The sequence below is a fragment of the Mercenaria mercenaria genome, chromosome 6, assembly GCF_021730395.1.
Source record: "Mercenaria mercenaria strain notata chromosome 6, MADL_Memer_1, whole genome shotgun sequence".
NCBI classification, from domain to species: domain Eukaryota; kingdom Metazoa; phylum Mollusca; class Bivalvia; order Venerida; family Veneridae; genus Mercenaria; species Mercenaria mercenaria.
In genome coordinates, this window is record NC_069366.1 from 63661642 (window position 1) to 63681403 (window position 19762).

The window sequence follows — 19762 nt, forward strand, 5'->3', positions numbered from 1 at the left end:
ATACCGAAGAATATTCCTCCGGCCACTAATCGATAGCGGTCAGATTTTCTATACAGAAATAAGAAGGGCATGTACACATTTTACTTAATAACAAAATTACTAAAAATAAGAAACCTTAGGTGCAAAAATATTACCAAAGTTCAACATTTGATTTATCACAAGGTTTTTTTAAATTAAATTTTATCTTAATTTTTGATTCGTTCTTCACATGAAGTTTAATGCCATCATTTCGTCATTTTTCCCTTCTTTTTTCAAAAATAAATCTCATAATACACTGTAGGTCACGTGGGTCATTACCAAACTTGGTCTATGGTATTCACAGCAGACTTAAAACCAGAAAAACTTTTAAACACCTTCTTCTGATGGACAAACTCAAATTATAGCATACTTCATTGGGCCTCTCCCAAATTTGTTAAAATGGTTTCGCATTTTGAGAAATACATGGCAAAATAAAAGGGAAGGAAAAACAACAACTTTGAATCACTTTTAATGAAACTGTGCCATGGATATAAACCAAACTAGGTCAGAAGCAATACCTAGTCAATGGCCTCCTACCGTGAGCAGCTTAGGGCCATCAACGTCCCTTTGTTTCAACAGCAGCCTCGTTTTGGTTTTCGTATTTATGTTGCTCTGTATGGGGAGATATATTCGTTTCTCTTCTTTATTTATCCATTAGGCTGTTTAGAAAGTTAGTCAAGCCTGCTCTTATGGTATAACTACTTAAATTCCCTATAAATTTTGTAAGAGACGCATAGTATGTAAATTTGTGCCGATTCTCTGAATCGTTTTAACTTCTTAAAAGACTACTGGGTTTAAACCGCTTACTTTTGGGAGATGAAATACTAAGATTAAGAACAGAGAATGAGTTTTGGTGTTGTTATGGCCCTTAAAGCGGCTCGTCCACACTTGTGAAAATTAAATTGTTTAAAGAATCATTAACATTTGAATATTATGAAAGTTACCAGAGGATAAAAAAATGCTTAAATATCATCTACTTGCAAAATAACTGTAACAATAAATAATAGCGCTCTCCTTATTTTTTACCAAATATCTGACACTTATTTAGGTAATTCTCAATGTCGATTGTACGTATTATACCAAACTCGGCTAAAATGTTCACCCAAACATTGTGCGAGTAGTTGTAAGGTTCATTTTTAGAACTTGTTTAACTACTGATTTGATATGAATGAAACCTGACCCTCCACGGCCGAGGGCTAACGTTGCGAACTTCAAATTACCTTAGTAATAGAACCTTCTTGAGTCGTTTTGTGAGCAAAGTCGCTGAATTCGAATTAAATGTCCCCACTGCTGTGGGTTCGATATCTCGCTTGGGATGTAGAATTCTTGCATGTTAGAATGTCGGCCATTTTATCCAGAGACTCACCATGCCTGAAATATTGCTCGAAGGGGTACCTGTAGGTCTTCCCCAACTATCAATGACTGGACCTATATTTTTGTCGGATGACGCTTAACCCAACATCAACCACAAAAACATCTGGCTTGCGGAAGGTCGGCGGTTCTGTTTAGTTGCTTGAAATATCTTAAATCACCATTGAAGCTGGACAGTTGCATAGATAAACTCGGAAAGGAATCATACAGTAATTGACCGGTGAGCCGTATAATATCATATCATATTTAAATGTAGGAAGTCGGTCAATATGATTTACTGCATGTGGATATCAGATCATATTCTATGGCGTATTAATCAACAAGAGTTTTATTATTTGACGCTATTACTTTTTATTCAAATGCATCAATATTTTATACATGCATTGACACTTGTAGTTCTCTTTGTTTGTTTGTTTTGGGTTTAACGCCATTTTTCAACAGTATTTCAGTTATGTAACGGCGGGCAGTTAACCTAACCAGTTTTCCTGGATTCTGTACCAGTACAAACCTGTTCTCCGCAAGTAACTGCCAACTTCCCCACATGAATCAGAGGTGGAGGACTAATGATGTCAGACACAATGTCGTTTATCAAATAGTCACGGAGAACATACACCCCGCCCGAGGATCGAACTCACGACCCCGCGATCCGTAGACCAACGCTCTTACCTACTGAGCTAAGCGGGCGGGCTTGTAGTTCTCTGCCTTACACTGTAAAGGATTCTGATGATAAATGATTAATCACGATGTTTGATGATGATGACGTCGATAATTATTGTCATGAATAATGACGAGGATGATGTAAAATGATGATGACTAATGATTATGAATGATAATGATGAGGAAGAACGTTGCTGATGATGATTGACGGCGATGGTAAATACTGATTAATGATAATGATAATTATGAATTATGATGACGATAATGAATAACAGTGATGAATGAGTAAAACTGAGATGAAGGTGATGAATAATGATGAGGAGGAGCAGGAGGGCTGATGAAAAATCATGATGATGACTGAATGATGAACGATAATTATAAATAATGATGAAGAATGACGATGACGAAAATAGTGATCAATGATGATGACAAATGCTGATGAAGATTGATGATTAGTAATGATGATGAAAAATGATGATTATATTGAATGTTGGTGACGAGTGTTGATTATTGAAATATCAAGATGAATGATAATAAATGACGGTGATGAAAAATGATAATGACCGATGATGATGATGATGATGAATGGTGTTACTGTTCTGATAATGAAAGATGATGATGCTGTTGCTGATAATTAATGATGATGAAGCTGTTGCTGATAATAAATGACGTTGAAGCTGTTGTTGATGATGAATGATGATGAAAGCACTGATAATGATCTGAATGTAAATTATATTTTACTCCGCCGACTGTTTAGTATAGGTCGCATAGTTATGATAATTAAAATAAATATCAATCGATTATACGGTGGCATCTTACGGCAGAAAAATGCCATATGATACGTCTCAAGCACTGTGTGTGGCTTTAGAAGATATTTTCCCACCTCTTACAAATGCTGAGAAGTTGCCACTTACTTGCTGAGATACTTTTCTGTAAATGAAACTAATCAATGTTATGAAAAAAGTAGAAATCCTAGAATAGATTATGATGAATGAGGAAAACGGTGATACGACAAACTTAGATTAATATAACACTTAAAGACTTAAACGTATGATAACTAAACAATGAAATCGTGACAGCACATAATTTATAGAACTTATAAATTTATTATGATTATTTAGTCTCTCCATTTTATTCAACTTTCAGAAGATTAGTGCACAAGTATCAATCACATCATCCTAAAATCACACAAATTTTATATGACACTACTGTAAAGAAATTAATGAATTTTGAACATCTGATGTATATTGATAAATAAAATTGTCTTTTTAAAAGAAAATTTGTCTTTACACTTCCAGCAAGATACAGTAATGTTTTCACATTCCAACAGAAATAATGTAAAGTTTTCACTTTCAGTCAGAATTATTATAATGGTTTTACTTTCCGACATGAACAATGTAATATGTTCACTTTCAGTTCTCAACAATGCTGAGCTAGTTACAATTATTTCTTTGTTCTTAATTTGAAATCCTCCCTTTTATCTTCTATCATTTCAAACATTTTATTCTGTCTTACATAGTTTCCTTTATCGTCGTCTATTTCACTACACACATTCGTACCCTGTACATCTATAGATACAGATTGGTGAAGAGTTAGCAGACTATCAACAAATGTGCGCCATGTTTCCAGACTCATTATGACTCCTTGCAGTTCAATGTGTTCAAGGTTTTTCATCTCAGGTGTAACAGTGAGAGCATTGGTGTCAATATCTGTCTCCTCTAATCTGAGTCTCCGTAATTGATGTAAGGTATGTAGCACAGTATCCATTTGTTTGTTGTATGTAAATCTAAGAAAATAATTAAGATCACTGTAAAGTTCCGGATATTGGCTGCCATATAACAAAAGAACAGTATCTAATTCCAAGGATGAACCCAACCGTAATATCTCAAGATGTTTTGCATTAATTTTAGGAATTACCACCCGGTGACATTTTATGAGCTCAAATACCTGAAGTTGATCATGTTTAGAAAGATCAATGGCATGGTCTTCACAATATAAAAGCTGGGTGCAAAATACTTTGAACAATGAAAGACGCCTTAAAGGTGTTTCTTGTATAAATGAAAATAACAACACCATCTCATTATGAGATAACCGCGTAGAATCAATGTACAGATATTGTAGACGTTTCAGTCGTACTAACCACCTAATTACTTTTCCACCAGAAATCTTATTAGCATAAAGAAATAACCCATTCTCCGGTATTATTCTTTGTAGAAAGGAATTCTCTGTATCTTCGTCTATGATAACGTCACAAAGACTGATCATTGGTTGATCATCGGAATCTCCCTCTGATAGACAGTCGATCATAAGACGCTGAATCTGTTCAAGTTCCTGGCTTGGACTGCACCACACATTCAGTTTTAAAGGGTTTCTAATTGTTATCATACTTTCATCTCTGGATATAATATCTGAAATTATTTTTAACAATTCTGATGTTATGTATGGAGATAATCCACACATCATTTTAAGAACGTTTGATAACTGCAGTATGTCGGCAGCTGATTTACAATTTCGAAATAGGTCTTCCAAAACAGTCACTTGATGTATTGAGCACTGATCTTTGTTATACTGACTAGACACATGTACAGCTGCGAAAAATTCAAGATAAGATAGTTGGATGAATTCCAACCTAGTAGTGTCATATGTTGGATCAAAACAATTCTCTTCAGTCAGAATACCAAACTTAATGAGTAAAGTTATTGCGTCTTCTGGCACACCACGTGTTTCGATATAGGGTCGACCGAATGTGTTTGATGTAGTTTTTGAAGTCAAAGCTTCAAATGCAACGCTAGCCAGCGAAAGTATAATATGCTTTTTCGCTTCACATTTTGGAAATCTACATAATAGTCTGGTAAGCTGTTGTCTGTCTTGTTTTAGTACGCCAATTTCACCTTGTTCCAAATCTTTTCCCTCTTCTTTGTTCTGTGAGCAACCAAGCATGATATTTACAAGATGGCTGTATGTACCGCTGACTGATTTTCCAATTTCATAACCGAAGCCATATAACCATACAAGTTGTTGCAAAAGCAGGGGTGTTTTCTCTAGATGTTCAAGTTTCGGCAATTTCATATTTTCCATGAATGCCAAATAAGATAGATCTGTGTTGCTGAATTTTGACAGGTATTTGTCAATAAAACATATAACAGATCCACTTTTTATTCCTAACAATTCTACTTTTTGATCACATTCCGAACACTTCATGTTGAGAACTCCTTTAGCTGACGGTCGAGAAAATGTTACTACAGTTGCGTGTTTTGCACCGTCTCTTTTTGTTAAACCATAACTGACATGTTGTAAAACAGATTTAGTCCTCGATGGAGTCCATTCATCCAAGCCATTTGCCACAATAAGACAACGTTCCGATTTTTGCTGAAATATTCTATCTATTAGGTCAGTTGATGCAAGATTAACTATTGTTGCAGTCGCTTTGATCATTTCAGTAATGTCGCTTTGTCGTGACATTCTCTGTAAAGGCACAAAGAAAAGAAAAGAAAAGTTTTTCATTTCGTTGATGTTTTCACTATCTGCAGTTATATCGTCATCCTTGTTGCTGAAAGTGTCGACATATTTGTAGCTGACTGGGACGGACTCTTTGTCACTGACAAGGGTGTAATCCTTATCACTGACAGGGTCGACATTCTTTTCACTTACTGCAGACTTGTGATGGTCTTTCAATTTGTCGTTATCAGCAGTAATAGGTCTTTCCTCTGTTATCGCTGAACACCAATCATTTTGCAAAAAATGCTTTTTCCTGTCCCAACATCACCCACAATGTAGATTTGTTTGTGCTTTTGACCATTGGTTTGTAGTATTTCTCGATATCCCGTCAAAGTTTTGGTATTTAGTTTGTTCTGTAAATTTTCTACCGGGTTTGGTGCACTTCTGTCTATTTTCACTTCCACTACCATTTCCGGAGGAACATAAAGTTTTTTTACATTTATATTGTTATTTTGTAATTTAAGGGGTGAATCAATGTGCTCACGTAATGATTCTGGTATAATTCCATCAACTTTTCTTTAAGTACTGAAAAGGAAACGCAGAGTAAAAGGTTAATCTAGGCAAACAAAACTTAAATAAAAAAGTCAAATAAAGTTACATACATGTATATGAAAAAATATGGTTTCCCATGTAAAGTCGGTCACTTTTTTCAGAAATTATCCTGATTTTCGTTTAAAAAATGGATATCCTGTTGTTTTTTCAGAAACATGGCTTTTACCTTCGTCGAATGATAGCCATAAATGAATTATGAATGTTTATACTGTGAGATGAAAAATAATACAATTTCTCTGTAGTGGAAAAATGAAGTTATGCTGTGAACATAATTTAAAGGAAAAAAAGCCATATTTGACGAGAAAATGAATATCTTTATGTACAGTTTGACCTTGACGGATACCATTAGAGAGCACGTATTGTGTAGCAAGGAAGTTTGTGTTCTTTTAGCAATATATTTCTACAAGTACTTATAGTTTTTGTATTTTTGTCTCCTTTATCTGGATATAATACCAGGTTACACTATATATATTTCACGAATTCATCAATTAATTCATTAATAGATAAATACACACTGTAAGTTATCGCTTACACGTCGTTACCGCAAAAATAACTAGAGCTATCACTAAAGGTGATGAAAGTACCCCCCACATGCACTGACACAGTACATTGCAATTTGACGCACATAAGATTGCAAAATTATGTGGACTGTATGTATATAGACTGTATACATACAGTATAGTAACAAAAAACAAAGTCCCATAGCTATGCAGAATATTTATCTAAAAGAACGTAACATGCACCATGCACAACTAGGGTTGTTACTGATCACTTGTGTGAAGTTTCATTAAATTGTGTGCAAGGGTTCGGAAGATTAGGCGCGCACAAGATTACATATGTAGACTGTATGTACATAGCATGTTAACAAGAAACAAAGTCCCATAACTCTGCAATTTTTGTTGTTGAAAGAACCTAACATGCCCATGCACAACTACTGTTGTTACTGATCACTTGTGTGAAGTTTCATTAAATTGTGTCAAGGGGATGAGGAGAAATGGTGTGCACAAGATTGTGTCTATGTATATAGTACAGTAACAAAAAACAAAGTCCCGTTACTCTATAAATTCTTTTTCTGAAATAACCAAACATGCCCCATGCACAACTACTATTGCTACTGATCACTTGCATGAAGTTTCATTAAATTGTGTCAAGGGGACGAGGAGAGATGGTGCGCACAAAATTGTGTCTATGTATATAGTACAGTAACAAAAAGCAAAGTCCCGTAACTCTGCAAATTTTTTTTCTGAAAGAACCGAACATGCCCCATGCACAACTACTGTTGTTACTGTTCACTTGTGTGAAGTTTCATTAAATTGTGTCAAGGGGATGAGGAGAGACGGTGCGCGCAAAATTGTTCCTATGTATATAGTATAGTAACAAAAAACAAAGTCCCGTAACTCTGCAATTTTTGTTTTCTGAAAGAACCTAACATGCTCCATGCACAACTACTGTTGTTACTGATCACTTGTGTGAAGTTTCATTAAAGTGTGTCAAGGAGATGAGGAGAGATGGTGCGCACAAAATTGTGTCTATGTATATAGTATAGTAACAAAAAACAAAGTCCCGCAACTCTGCAATTTTTGTTGTTGAAAGAACCTAACATGCCCCATGCACAACTACTGTTGTTACTGTTCACTTGTGTGAAGTTTCATTAAACTGTGTCAAGGGGTTGAGGAGAGATGGTGCGCACAAGATTGTGTCTACGGACAGACGGACGGACAGACAGACAACCTGAAACTAGTATACACCCCCCCCCCCCCCCCCCCCCTTACAACTTTGTTGTCGGGGGTACAAAAAGTTATTACTACGGAAGCTCTTAAGGGGCTTTTATATCTCAGGCCACGCCAATCCCAAATATCTTTTAAACAGATCATGTTACTTTAGAAAAAATAGATCGAAGTAGGTGCTTGGAAAACCAATATCAACCTTATTTGGTCTAAATGTATTCCTTATTTCTTTATCAAAGTTACACTTGTAATAACAAGACTGACTTTACATTTATTCATGTAATAAAACAATTATTGACTTTTTCATAGGTTGATATCAAGATTTATCAACCCTCAAAATGTTATATTCACCGAGCCGAAATTACGAAATTAAGAAACGTTATTAAGTTCTGATCTTTTAGTCACAGTTATTTATTGTTCTCAATAGTGATACATTGGTTTACACAAAATTTATATATTAAAAATGTAAAATTTATATATCCAACAATGAGAAATAACAAAAAAAGTTAAATTGGTATCACTTTTGTGTAAAAAAGTAGCTAGATTGCGTATATTTATCATTTCAATGAATCATTTTGAAAGTGATTTTTATGCTATAGTCATTTTGAAGAGTTTCTCTTTACTGTTCAGGAGTACTTTGCTACAAATAATGTAACACAAAAAATCATTGTCATCGAATATAATTACAATGTTTTAAGGTAGTGGTTGTAATTATAACATTTGAAGGTAGTTGATAGGTAATGACTCTATGTAATGTATTTTAAGCAATTCAACATTCTCTGGATGGAACTATCACGATCATTGCTTTCCTTGAAAAACGAATAAATGCTGAAAAAGCATATGGAGTTTACTTTATTTGATGATTTTCGATACAGGTCAACTACCTTAAACAAGCTATAAGGTGTTTTATTTATTGTTTTTAACAAAGTAAGCGGGTAACTTCAGATATCAACATTAATTTACAACTTAAACTGTTTACACAACTTAAAAAAAGGGTTTTGTTGGGGCCTCTCATTTACAATTATATCAACAATTATCACCTGAATTGAGTGCATTCATGAGTGGAAAATATTGATGGTAAAGTGGTGTAGGGGTTTGTTTACATTATAAAATCTTTAATAACTTCTTTCAGGTAAATTTTTGGTATGGTTTTGGTAAGCTTATAATAAAGAGTATGTCATTCTCTTTCACTCATAATTTTTTCAAGCGTTTTAGACTCTTGGCTAGTCTTGGAATTTGACTTTATCAAAAGACAAAAGGAAGTCCAGTATAGGCTCTTTCAAAGTGTTGAAAGTAGGCTAAACTTACACTATATTCTATTGAATTTATATAGTGTGGAAACTTTTGATATAGACTATAATTGGGGAATTCCTAAGATCATTGAAAAACGGTCAATACAAGAGTTGTCCATTTTGCTTCAGATATTTTGAAAAAGTCATTTTTTAACTATCAAATATTTCTATTTTTACATGGAGAAGAGGAAAATCATAAATATATTTAGAAAATTGGTGCACTTAGCTATCATTTCACTCTGAAAAAAAATCTGTAAAGATGAATTTGATTTTTTAGGTACCATCTCTATATAATCATATTAACGTACAGTTGTTCCGCACCCTCGTGTGTATTCCCGTCGGATCTCTAGCATCATATAGGGAATGTAGTACTTTGTTGTTTTTCAAGAAAATTTTATCATTGTCCAAATAATGAAAACCATTACTTCTACAATATTGAAGAACATTTTGATTAGCATATTTTGCGTCCGAGTTGACGCGCTTGACTGGAGCGCCGTTTCCCATATTCGGTATAATGCTGGAGAAAGCAACCGGACACTTCGGCCATTTTTTTCTGGCATTGATAAGTGCACCTTTTGCTTTGTGCACAACATTGTTTTCATCATTTCTAGACATGTAATTATCAATCCATTTACAGAACTGTCTTTAAGGGAAATGACCGACTCTATGACATTTTCACAATTTATTTTGAATGTTTTCTTCTCTTATATGAATTCTCGTTGTGTCTGAATCACCAATTATCAAAAATGTTTCCTTTCCCGTGTTTGCCTTAGTGCAATATTCTCCATAAAGTTAAGTGGCTTATCCAATATGGACGGGGATTTTGGTGTCTCATCCGTTGCTGAGTTTTCGAGCGCGGATGCAGAAGTATCTATGTGTTTCTGAGTTTTGGAACCTCCTTTAATCTGAGTCCAAGTATATTCCGAGTCCCATGGACAGGCTTCTATCACAGGCATTTTGTCAAGAGACCTGCGAACGGCCCCTTCTTCGAGTTCAAGTTCGTTTTCCTTCTGACCTTCAGTTATTTCAGAGGCATATTCTCCGTACCTCTCATTAGGACATTCATTTTGAGAGTGTCCTTTTTGAGAGTATCTGCAGATGATGTCGAACGGACAGTCTTTATTTAAATGATCACCACCTTTACAGTTGTGACACAGTTTCTTTTGTCGATTTTCGGTTGGTTGCATACTTGATCTTCGCTCAGATTTGAAATACGGATGACTCGTGACACCACAATATTTACATTTAGTTCTATTATTATCAGCGAATAAGCTTACTGTAATCCACCGATATCCGTTACATGAGGTAACAAAGGAACACAATTTAAACGTTTTAGGTACCTCGATTCTTCGTCAGGCATTTCGTAAGGTGCATCTTTAACTGTAACACTGGTGATAATTTTGTCAACATTTGTTATGTATATATAACGGTTTTGAATACGTAATCCATGAAGAATGACCTTGTTTTTGACATGCTCCGAACTCAGTGTTATGATACACTCACTTTCTGTGATTTGAATAGTATTTATGTCTTTTTTGACAATAAAAGAGGCTATCGAAGAAAGAATTTCTTCGTGGGTGATACGATTCAAAAATTCCGTCGAGAAATGAATAGATAATGGTCTTGTCACAAGATCGGCGCTAGGAGTTTGGTCTCGCACATGACAAATTTTGTCGTTATAGGGAACAGTTGTGCCAAATAATTTCAAAATCCCTAAATGAAAGGCAAAATTTTGGACCGGACAAGAAACAGACCATTTTAGCATTTGATCTTGGCCTTACGGTCTGGATCTTGCACATGCCACGTTGTCTAATTATGGAGAATATTTATGTCAAATTATCTCAAAATCCCTTGATGGATTGCAGTGGTATTGACCGGATTCAAAACAGACCTCTATGACATTGACCATTACACGTCGTCTTATTACTGAGAACATTTGTGACAAGACTTTTAAATCTCTTGATGAATTGCAGATTTATGGACCGGACATGGAACAAATGCCCTAAACCTGTGCTCTTGCATATGACACGTCGTCTCAATTCCGGGAACATTTGTGCCAAACGATTTCAAAATCCCTAGATGAATAGCAACATTACGGAGCGGACAACAAACAGACTATGTTAACATATTGAAGTTAAAATTATACAACGGGGGCGTCATAAAATGACCGCTGATCGGAGGTGACCGTTAGTACAGGTTAGACTGTATTACTTTCACAAATTTTCTACACGGAACGACAGTCATGTAGAATTTAATTCATACTAAATTCATACTCAGTTGCACTAACTACACTTTAGCATTTTATTTCTTCCGCATTATACTATAGATTAAGGTTTAGCAGTATATCACAAAACAACAGATTTTTTTAGCGAATGAACAGCATCTTGACACACATCTTATCTGTCCAATACATGTTTAACTATTCTGTCCCACGGAGTTGGATACTTAAAATATTCTGAATGAGTTGTCCCCCTTTAAATAAGACTGCCATTTGTAAAGAAATAAATGTAAACAATTGTCAAAACGATGTTTTACCTAGTTATGTAAAGTTTAAACACTCGCACGATGTTGCAAATGCATCAAAACGAAGACATGTAACAGCTTTTTAAAGATGGTGAGTTTTCAAAGGCGCTGGACTGTCCAGAACTGTGGCACCTTCATGTAGTCCCTTTCCGGAATTCAATACATATATGAATAAATTGACAATGGTTTTGTACAATAATATAAATGTTTTATATGCTGTTATAATTTCATGTAAAACAATGCTTTCTTTCTATGATTTGATGACGTTCGTACTTTTTTCTCCGAAACATGGACCTATACCTTAAGGTAACTTGACATGAACAACCAAGATGGCGTCACGAAATTGAGGTTGGTCACATTAATTACTCGTATAGACGATATGCTGCTACAGAGGTCTAAAGATGCATTTTAATAATTTAATACACACATAAACAATTGTAAAAATGCATTTAATTTATAAAATTATAAAATCAAATGTTCTGAAACTCGCCATGAAAACTAGTCAATTTTTGTGCGCATTTCGCGGAAAAGTTATGTATCCAAACTGAAAGACGCAAAAAACCCTCTTCGAACTTGTCACATCGAAATACCATTAATTTACATATCTAGCGTTTTACTTAAATCATTATCGGCGTGAAGTTGGCAGTACAGCAGTAGCAGCAGTAGGAGCAGTTAACTGCTGCTACTGCCAGCAGTTACAGCAGTTAACTGCTCCTACTGCCAGCAGTTACAGCAGTTAATAAGCTGTTACACTAGTTTGATGGTGTTGCTGACATCAGGTATTTTGTGTAAATAAAAACATTCACTTTCTTTGCAATATACATCACATCAAGTAAATCCCTATATTAGTACATTCAGTGCATCTAAATGTTTCCTTTTTGTACTGTTATTTAAAGCACAAAATTGGAGAGAGGGTGCGCTACCTACCCCCCCCCCCCCCCCCCCACACACACACACACTTCCTTGCTCCTACGCCTATGGTAAAGTAGTTTTAACAAGTTTGATGTAATTAATTCCCTTGATTTGCTCGTTATGAAAATGAAAGTAGAAAAACGCGCGCTTTTCTAGATAGTTACATGTATGTTCAATTATGGTTTCGTATTTGGCCCGGGCACGTTTTCTAAATAAAATGAGTACGTGTATTTTATAGGCATATATATTCAATGAGATATATTTTAAGATTATTGACGTGAAGATAGGAATAAATATTAACAAACAGTTGCTTGCTGTGGAATCGAATTTCCTGGCTCCGTAAAGACACTAAACTAGGTTTTAGGACGCCATCTATCGCATCATGTGTGCGTGTGTGTGTGTTTCGGTTTAACGTCTTTTTCAACATTTCTTCAGTCATATAAACGACGGTGTCTGCTTGTAGCAGTGAGCACAATAGTGCTGCCTCAGACACGTGGCATGATATCCCACCCAGTCACATTATACTGACACCGGGCTGACCAGACCTAGCACTATCCTCTTAATGCTGACCGCAAAGCGAGGAAGCTGCTAGTACCATTTTTTATGTCTTTGGTATGACGCGGCCAGGGATCGAACACACGACCTCACGCTCTAGAGGCGAACGTTACCGAGGCAGTACTATCGCATCATAGAGATTTGGTAAAAGCGAAAAGTTTGGGGGTCGCCAGCTCCGCCCCAGACCTTGAGTTTTGGATCGGACCGGGTGGCCATTGTAGAGAGGGTTGTCCCCCACCAGGCACGGGTGGCCGCCATTCCGGGAAAACTCTTGTTTGGGAGAAACCCGGGTCGAGGTGTGAGGCGGGGGTGGCCTAAAATCGTTCCAGCAGTTAATAGGAGGTCCCTATGGGATCTTGAGTTTGGGTTGAGACCGGGTGGCCGTTGTAGAGGGTGACGGTCTATGGGTGGCCAGCATAGTGGCTATTCCGGGAAAACTCTTGTTTACTCGTGAGCGGGTCTCAAAGTTGGTTTTAGGTCATTTTCGGAATTTTTCATTTTCTTCAGTTTGGGCGCCCCCAGCTCCGCCCCAGACCTTGAGTTTTGGATCGGACCGGGTGGCCATTGTAGAGAGGGTTGTCCCCCACCAGGCACGGGTGGCCGCCATTCCGGGAAAACTCTTGTTTGGGAGAAACCCGGGTCGAGGTGGGGCGGTGTTTCCAAGGATAACTCTTGTTTTTAGGAACTCGGGGCTGAATGCCGCTTGAGTGGTTTTCTTTTAGCAGTAAATACACCAGAAATATATTCGAAACTGGTAAACTCCTCTCGTTTGCCGTAACAGGAGCCTTGCTTTTTGCTGTCATAAACATTTTACTGCTAGCAGTAAGAGGAGCCTTGTAAACATTTAATCGCTGGAAGTTACATGTAAAAAAACTGGTATACTGGTCTTATAAACCATTTGACTGCTGCCAGTAACACACAGAAAACTCTAAAACTGCTTTCATTGGTCATTTCACTGCTGGAAGTGACATGCTCTCATTACGGTGTACCGTTTGGACAATCTTGACATTTTATTGAATCCTAAATCGCGATGTACGATGGTACGATGACGAAAACGCGATGGTGAAATGTCGATGTAATATCGCGTTTTCATCATCAAAACATCGCGTTTACACCATCGTATCATCGTACCATCGCGTTTTCACCATCGTATCATCGTACCATCGCGTTTTCATCATCGTACCATTGCGTTTTCGCCATCGTGCCATCGCGTTTTCATCATCGTACCATCGCATTATCACCATCGTACCATCGCGTTTTCACCATCGTGTCATCGCGTTTTCACCATCATACCATCGCATTTTCACCATCGTACCATCGCCTTCCGGTGGTCATGCGCAGTGGTACAGTTTATGTGTCAGTGAAATACAGGCTTGATACAATTTAATTTTCACATTGCACTATATAACTTCTACATCCTAACAAGAATAGGCTGAGTTTGAATAATGTCATGTGACTATTACACCCAGCTTTTTATTTACTTTCATGCATACATAAAATACAAAGGACGTGGCCTTGAAGGTTTTACACAGTTTTAATGAACTGAGCACTGAACATTTTGTAAAACATATTGCAAAACAGCAGAATCTAAATGGTAAATTTCTTCTCACAAAATACATTGAGATACATTCATCTATTGTTGACAAAAGTACAAGTGCACGGGACTACGCATTTCCAGCCGGAAGGCGATGGTACGATGGTGAAAACGCGATGGTACGATGGTGAAACCACGATGGTACGATGATGATAACGCGATGGCACAATGGTGAAAACGTGATGGTACGATGATGAAACCACGATGGTACGATGATGACAACACGATGGCACGATGGTGCGATGGTGAAAACGCAATGGTACGATGATGAAAACGCGATATTACATCGACATTTCACCATCGTACCATCGCGATTTAATCATCGTGCCATCGCGTTTTCATCATCGTACCATCGTTGTTTCACCATCGTGCCATCGCGCCATCGCGTTTTCGTCATCGTATCATCATGCATCGCGGTTTAGAATTAAATAAAAAGTCACGACGGGAGAGACTTTTAAACCATTTAACTGCTGGTATTACATAGTTTATAGGAGAATTTAAGGGTAAATGGGACAATTTCCTTGATAGGGCAAAAATTTTCCTACGGGCAGAATTTCTTTAAACTTTGTATACTTACTGAGAATCAAGTTTAGAACAAAAATATGTATTAAAATCATAGGTATCCAGGCTTGATCCTGAATTTTCTGCCCTTGAAAGTCAGTTTCAAGGGCAGATAATTCATGATAGAAATAGATTAAGAACGCTTCAATGATCTTTAAACGGTACGGACAAATGTATAAGCGAGAAGGGCAGGTTTTACGGCCTATTACACATCTGAAGGAAACTTGTAAAACTGATTTTAATAACACAATTTAACTGCTGGCAGTATTATATGTAGGACACTGACAAAATAATTACCTTATGCCATTCTAATCATCTGGTAATACAGCTTTATTAACTGTTATAATTGCTGGCAGTAGTAGCAGTTAACTGGTGTTAGTAAACACGATCAACTGCTGTAACTAGTGGTAGTTAACTGCGACAGGCAATAAACTGCTGTAACTGCTGGCAGTAGCAGCAGTTAACTGTTGTAACTGCTGGCAGTAGGAGCAGTTAACTGCTGCTACTGCCAGCAGTTACAGCAGTTAACTGCTCCTACTGCTGTACTGCCAACTTCACGCCGATTAAATCATTGTCATTTAATGAAAAAGCCGAGCATAAACCTGGTTGGTCGCACTGAAATAACGTCTTGACAATTCCAAGAAAATATATCTACTTTTGAATATACACATTGTCTTTTGGCCGCTCATTCAGAATAGTTAGATCTATTAGTTATCAGTACCTCAATTTGCTAGTCATTCAATCCGTCGGTAAATGAGATTGCCAGAAAGCTTCTAGAACAAGAAAGTAGTTCATTAGGTCATATTCATGGTCACTGAAAGTCAGTATTAATATTGGTGTGCAAAAACTGTACATGTCATCCAAATTTAAAGAATGTATCTTAAAAAACAAGAAAGTAGGTCAGTAGGTCAATGTCACAGTTGGGTGACCCCTTATCACTTGGGGTCATCAGGTAAATATAATTAAACATTCTAGGAAATATGATCTGATAATTTTTGAAGTATTTTTTGCTATATAACTCATACATCAAGTGATCCCTGGGGCGGGCCTCTTTTCACCCCAGGGGCATAATTCAAACAATCTTGTTAGAGATCAACGAGGCAATGATACATACAAAATATCAAAGGCATAGGCCTTGAACTCTCAGACAAGAATTTTTTAAAAGTTTTTCCTATGCAAGTCTATGTAAAACTTGAAACCCCAGGGTAGGGCCTCTTTCAACCCAGGGGCATAATTTGAATGACTATGTAAAAACTTGGGACCACCTGGGTGGGGCCTCTTTTCAACTCGGGGGCATAATTTGAATAATCTTGGTAGAGGACCACTAGGCAATGCAACATACCAAATATCAAAAGCCTATGCCTAATAATTTCAGACAAGAAACATTTTAAAGTTTTTTCCTGCATATGTCTATGTAAAAATAGGGACCCCGTGGCAGGGCCTCTAATCACCCCAGGGTAATAATTTGAACAATCTTGGTAGAGAATCACAGGGCAATGCTACATTCCAAATATCAAAAGCCTATGTATTTTGGTTTCAGACAAGAAAATTTTTATTTTTTTTCCTATACAAGTCTATATAAACCATGTGACTCCAATACCCTTGGGCGGAGCCATATTTCACCCTAGGGGGATCATTTGAACAATATTTGTAGAGGCCCACTAAATGATGCTACGTACCAAATATTAAAGCCTTAGGCCCTTATGTTTTTGACAAGAAGATTTTCAAAGTTTTTCCCTATATAAGTCTATAGAAATAATGTGACCCCAAGTGCGGGACCATATTATATCCTAGGAGGATAATTTGAACAATCTTGGTAGAGGTCTACTAGATGATGCTACATACTAAATATCAAAGCCTCAGGCCTTAGAGTTTTGGACAAGAAGATTTTCAAATTTTTTCTCAATACAAGTCTATATAAATCATGTGACCCCCCTGGGACGGGGCCATATTTCACCTTAGGGGGATAATTTGCCCTAGGCCTTGTCGTTTTGGAGAAGAAGATTTTTAAAACATAGTTCTGTATGGAATTCAATTCTTTGAACAATCTTTAAAGATCATCCAAGGATCATCTCTGTAAAGTTTCATTAAAACTGACTTGGTGGTTTAGGAGGAGATGTTATTTAAAGGAAAGTGTGGACGGACGAACGACGGACGCCGGACGGTGAGCGATCACAATAGTTCACTCTTAGCCTTTAGCTCAGGTGAGCTAAAACAAAACTGTGAGCGTGGATTTAGCACGAGGAATTCTTTCTCTGTCCTTGTGTGTGTGTGTGTGCGTGTGTGTGTATGCGTGTGTGTGTGTGTGTGTGTGTGTGTGTGTTCGGGTTTAACGTCTTTTTCAACAATTTTTTAGTCATATAAACGACGGTGTCTACTTGTTTCAGTGAGCACAATGCCCAACTTTATAGTGCTGCCTCACTGGAATATCACGCCGTAGACACGTGGCATGATACCCCTCCCAGTCACATTATACTGACACCGGGCTGACCAGTCCTAGCACTATCCCCTTAATGCTGAGCGCCAAGCGAGGAAGCTGCTAGTACCATTTTTTTACGTCTTTGGCATGACGCGGGCGGGGATCGATCCCACGACCTCCCGCACTCAAAGCGGATGATCTACCACTAGGCTACCGAGGCGGTTTCTCTGTCCTTCAAATACGTAAATTTAACAACGATATTCCGTGCTTTAGGAGCAGGTGAAACAGTGGCCGGGCCGTTAAGTGGTGAACTAGGCTGACTAAGAACGGAGGCGTACGAGGGCTGAAATACCCTGGTGCCTCCAGAACCAACACTGATGCCCCGAGAACTATCACTGACGCCCTTAGAATTTACACAAATTCGCCCACACTTCTGAAATTTATTCCGAAGCCGACCGAAAAACTAGTAACGACCTCCAAAGAACTAACACTGACGCCCAAAGAATATCCATATAAATGTTGATACCAACTATTGAAGTTCCATTGATATATTGGACCAGACGGTATTTCTTTACTAAATGTATTATTATGTTGTTTTATTCTTTTTTTTATATTGAAGTAACAGAAAGCACATTTAAATATTTGCTAGGCATTAAAAAATATAGGCAAAATTTGCATGACTCTGTGGCGTAGCCGCTATGACTGAAACACAGCAGGCCTTAGCCTACAGCTAGATGATTAAGGAAACTGAAAAACTAAACACACCAAAAATGCAATATTATGGGACCTTGAAAAAAGAAAACGATGCATCTAGAACGTGCCCAAATGTGTCATAAAATGCTAAAACCAGGCACCCCTTGACCCACAGTGCCCTAGTCAGTTCCCAACACCTCTCCGCTACAGCTTAACAATACCAGCTACGCCAATGTATTCCAAACATTTTGAGGCCAGCTACACCACTGCATGTATTCAATATACAACCGGTCAGTTTTGTGCATGAATGTGTCAATTCAGTATAACAGTAGATGTTTAGGAAACAGACAATAGGCTATATTCGTTGCAGGCTGATCACTACCAAATATTCCTAGTGCCTTAATATTTTCTCAACAGTTACGTGTTTACGTTTACCCTACCACGTTTCAGTATGTATCACTTTGCATTCCGTCGAAATCGGCATGTTCCTATCGCATTCTGTGTAAAAAATGGCGGCGTAAGAATCTAATGTTTTGAAAAGAGAAATTGAAAGAAGCGAAAAGGAGTAAATTCAGCGGGTTGTATTTAACGAACTGTAGTTTTCTTATATAAAAGTTAACACCCCCTTTTGTTTTTGTTTTTCTAAAGTAGCGATATAGTTCTTTATGGGAATATAAGTCTCTGAAAATCTGATATGCTAGAAAATGTCGAAAAACCGTTTTAAAGTTAGTGGATTGTATATAAAATAAAGAACAGCCGGATTTAATGGTGTTCAGCCTGCATAAGTTATCATGGTCGCCCAGGTTAAAAGAACTGAAGTACAGATGTGTGCTTAAAGTTTAAGTTTTAATTCGCTTTTCATTTTAATATTTCGAAAAATGTTAATTAAATGGATAATCCGCATTGTAAACGTTTATTAAATAATTTAAAACATTTTCTTATAAACATATCTGAAGTTCATGAGCTTATTTCACTAAAATACACATTTACATTTTTCAACGAAATATGACCCTTAGTCACAAACTGTTCGAATTTCAAGAAAATTAATATAAAATGAATTATTCTTTGTGACATTTTGATAGGAATAAAACTTATTTATGAGTATTTGAAGCCATTACATAAAATTATCAGCTATTGAATCAAGAAATTGCATTGAAATACAACATAAGCACTCAAGGTTTAATCCTAATTTGTTGTTTACGTGAGGACAGCTAGCTTGACAGGAGTTTATCTGAATTTTCTGTAAGATCATAATATTTAAGAAATAATTAATAGCAAAACGACGCTTTAACAATATTTATACACGATGGGCGGTTATACCCCGGGCGTAATAATTTCACGAGGGTGCAGTCCGAATGAATTATTTCGAACGACGTATAACCACCCATCG

General features: G+C 37.0%; 1 protein-coding gene across 1 annotated transcript; it reads right to left on the reverse strand.

Annotated features, from left to right (window-relative positions):
* Nucleotides 1-2134: 2134 nt before the first annotated feature.
* On the reverse strand, nt 2135-18898 carry LOC128557801 (uncharacterized). The gene is made up of 2 exons (XM_053546146.1): nt 18813-18898; nt 2135-6069 (listed from the first exon to the last, which is right to left on the reverse strand). The coding sequence occupies exon 2, from the start codon at nt 5548-5550 to the stop codon at nt 3490-3492; it is 2061 nt and encodes a 686-aa protein (XP_053402121.1). The 5' UTR covers nt 5551-6069; nt 18813-18898; the 3' UTR covers nt 2135-3489.
* Nucleotides 18899-19762: the final 864 nt, after the last annotated feature.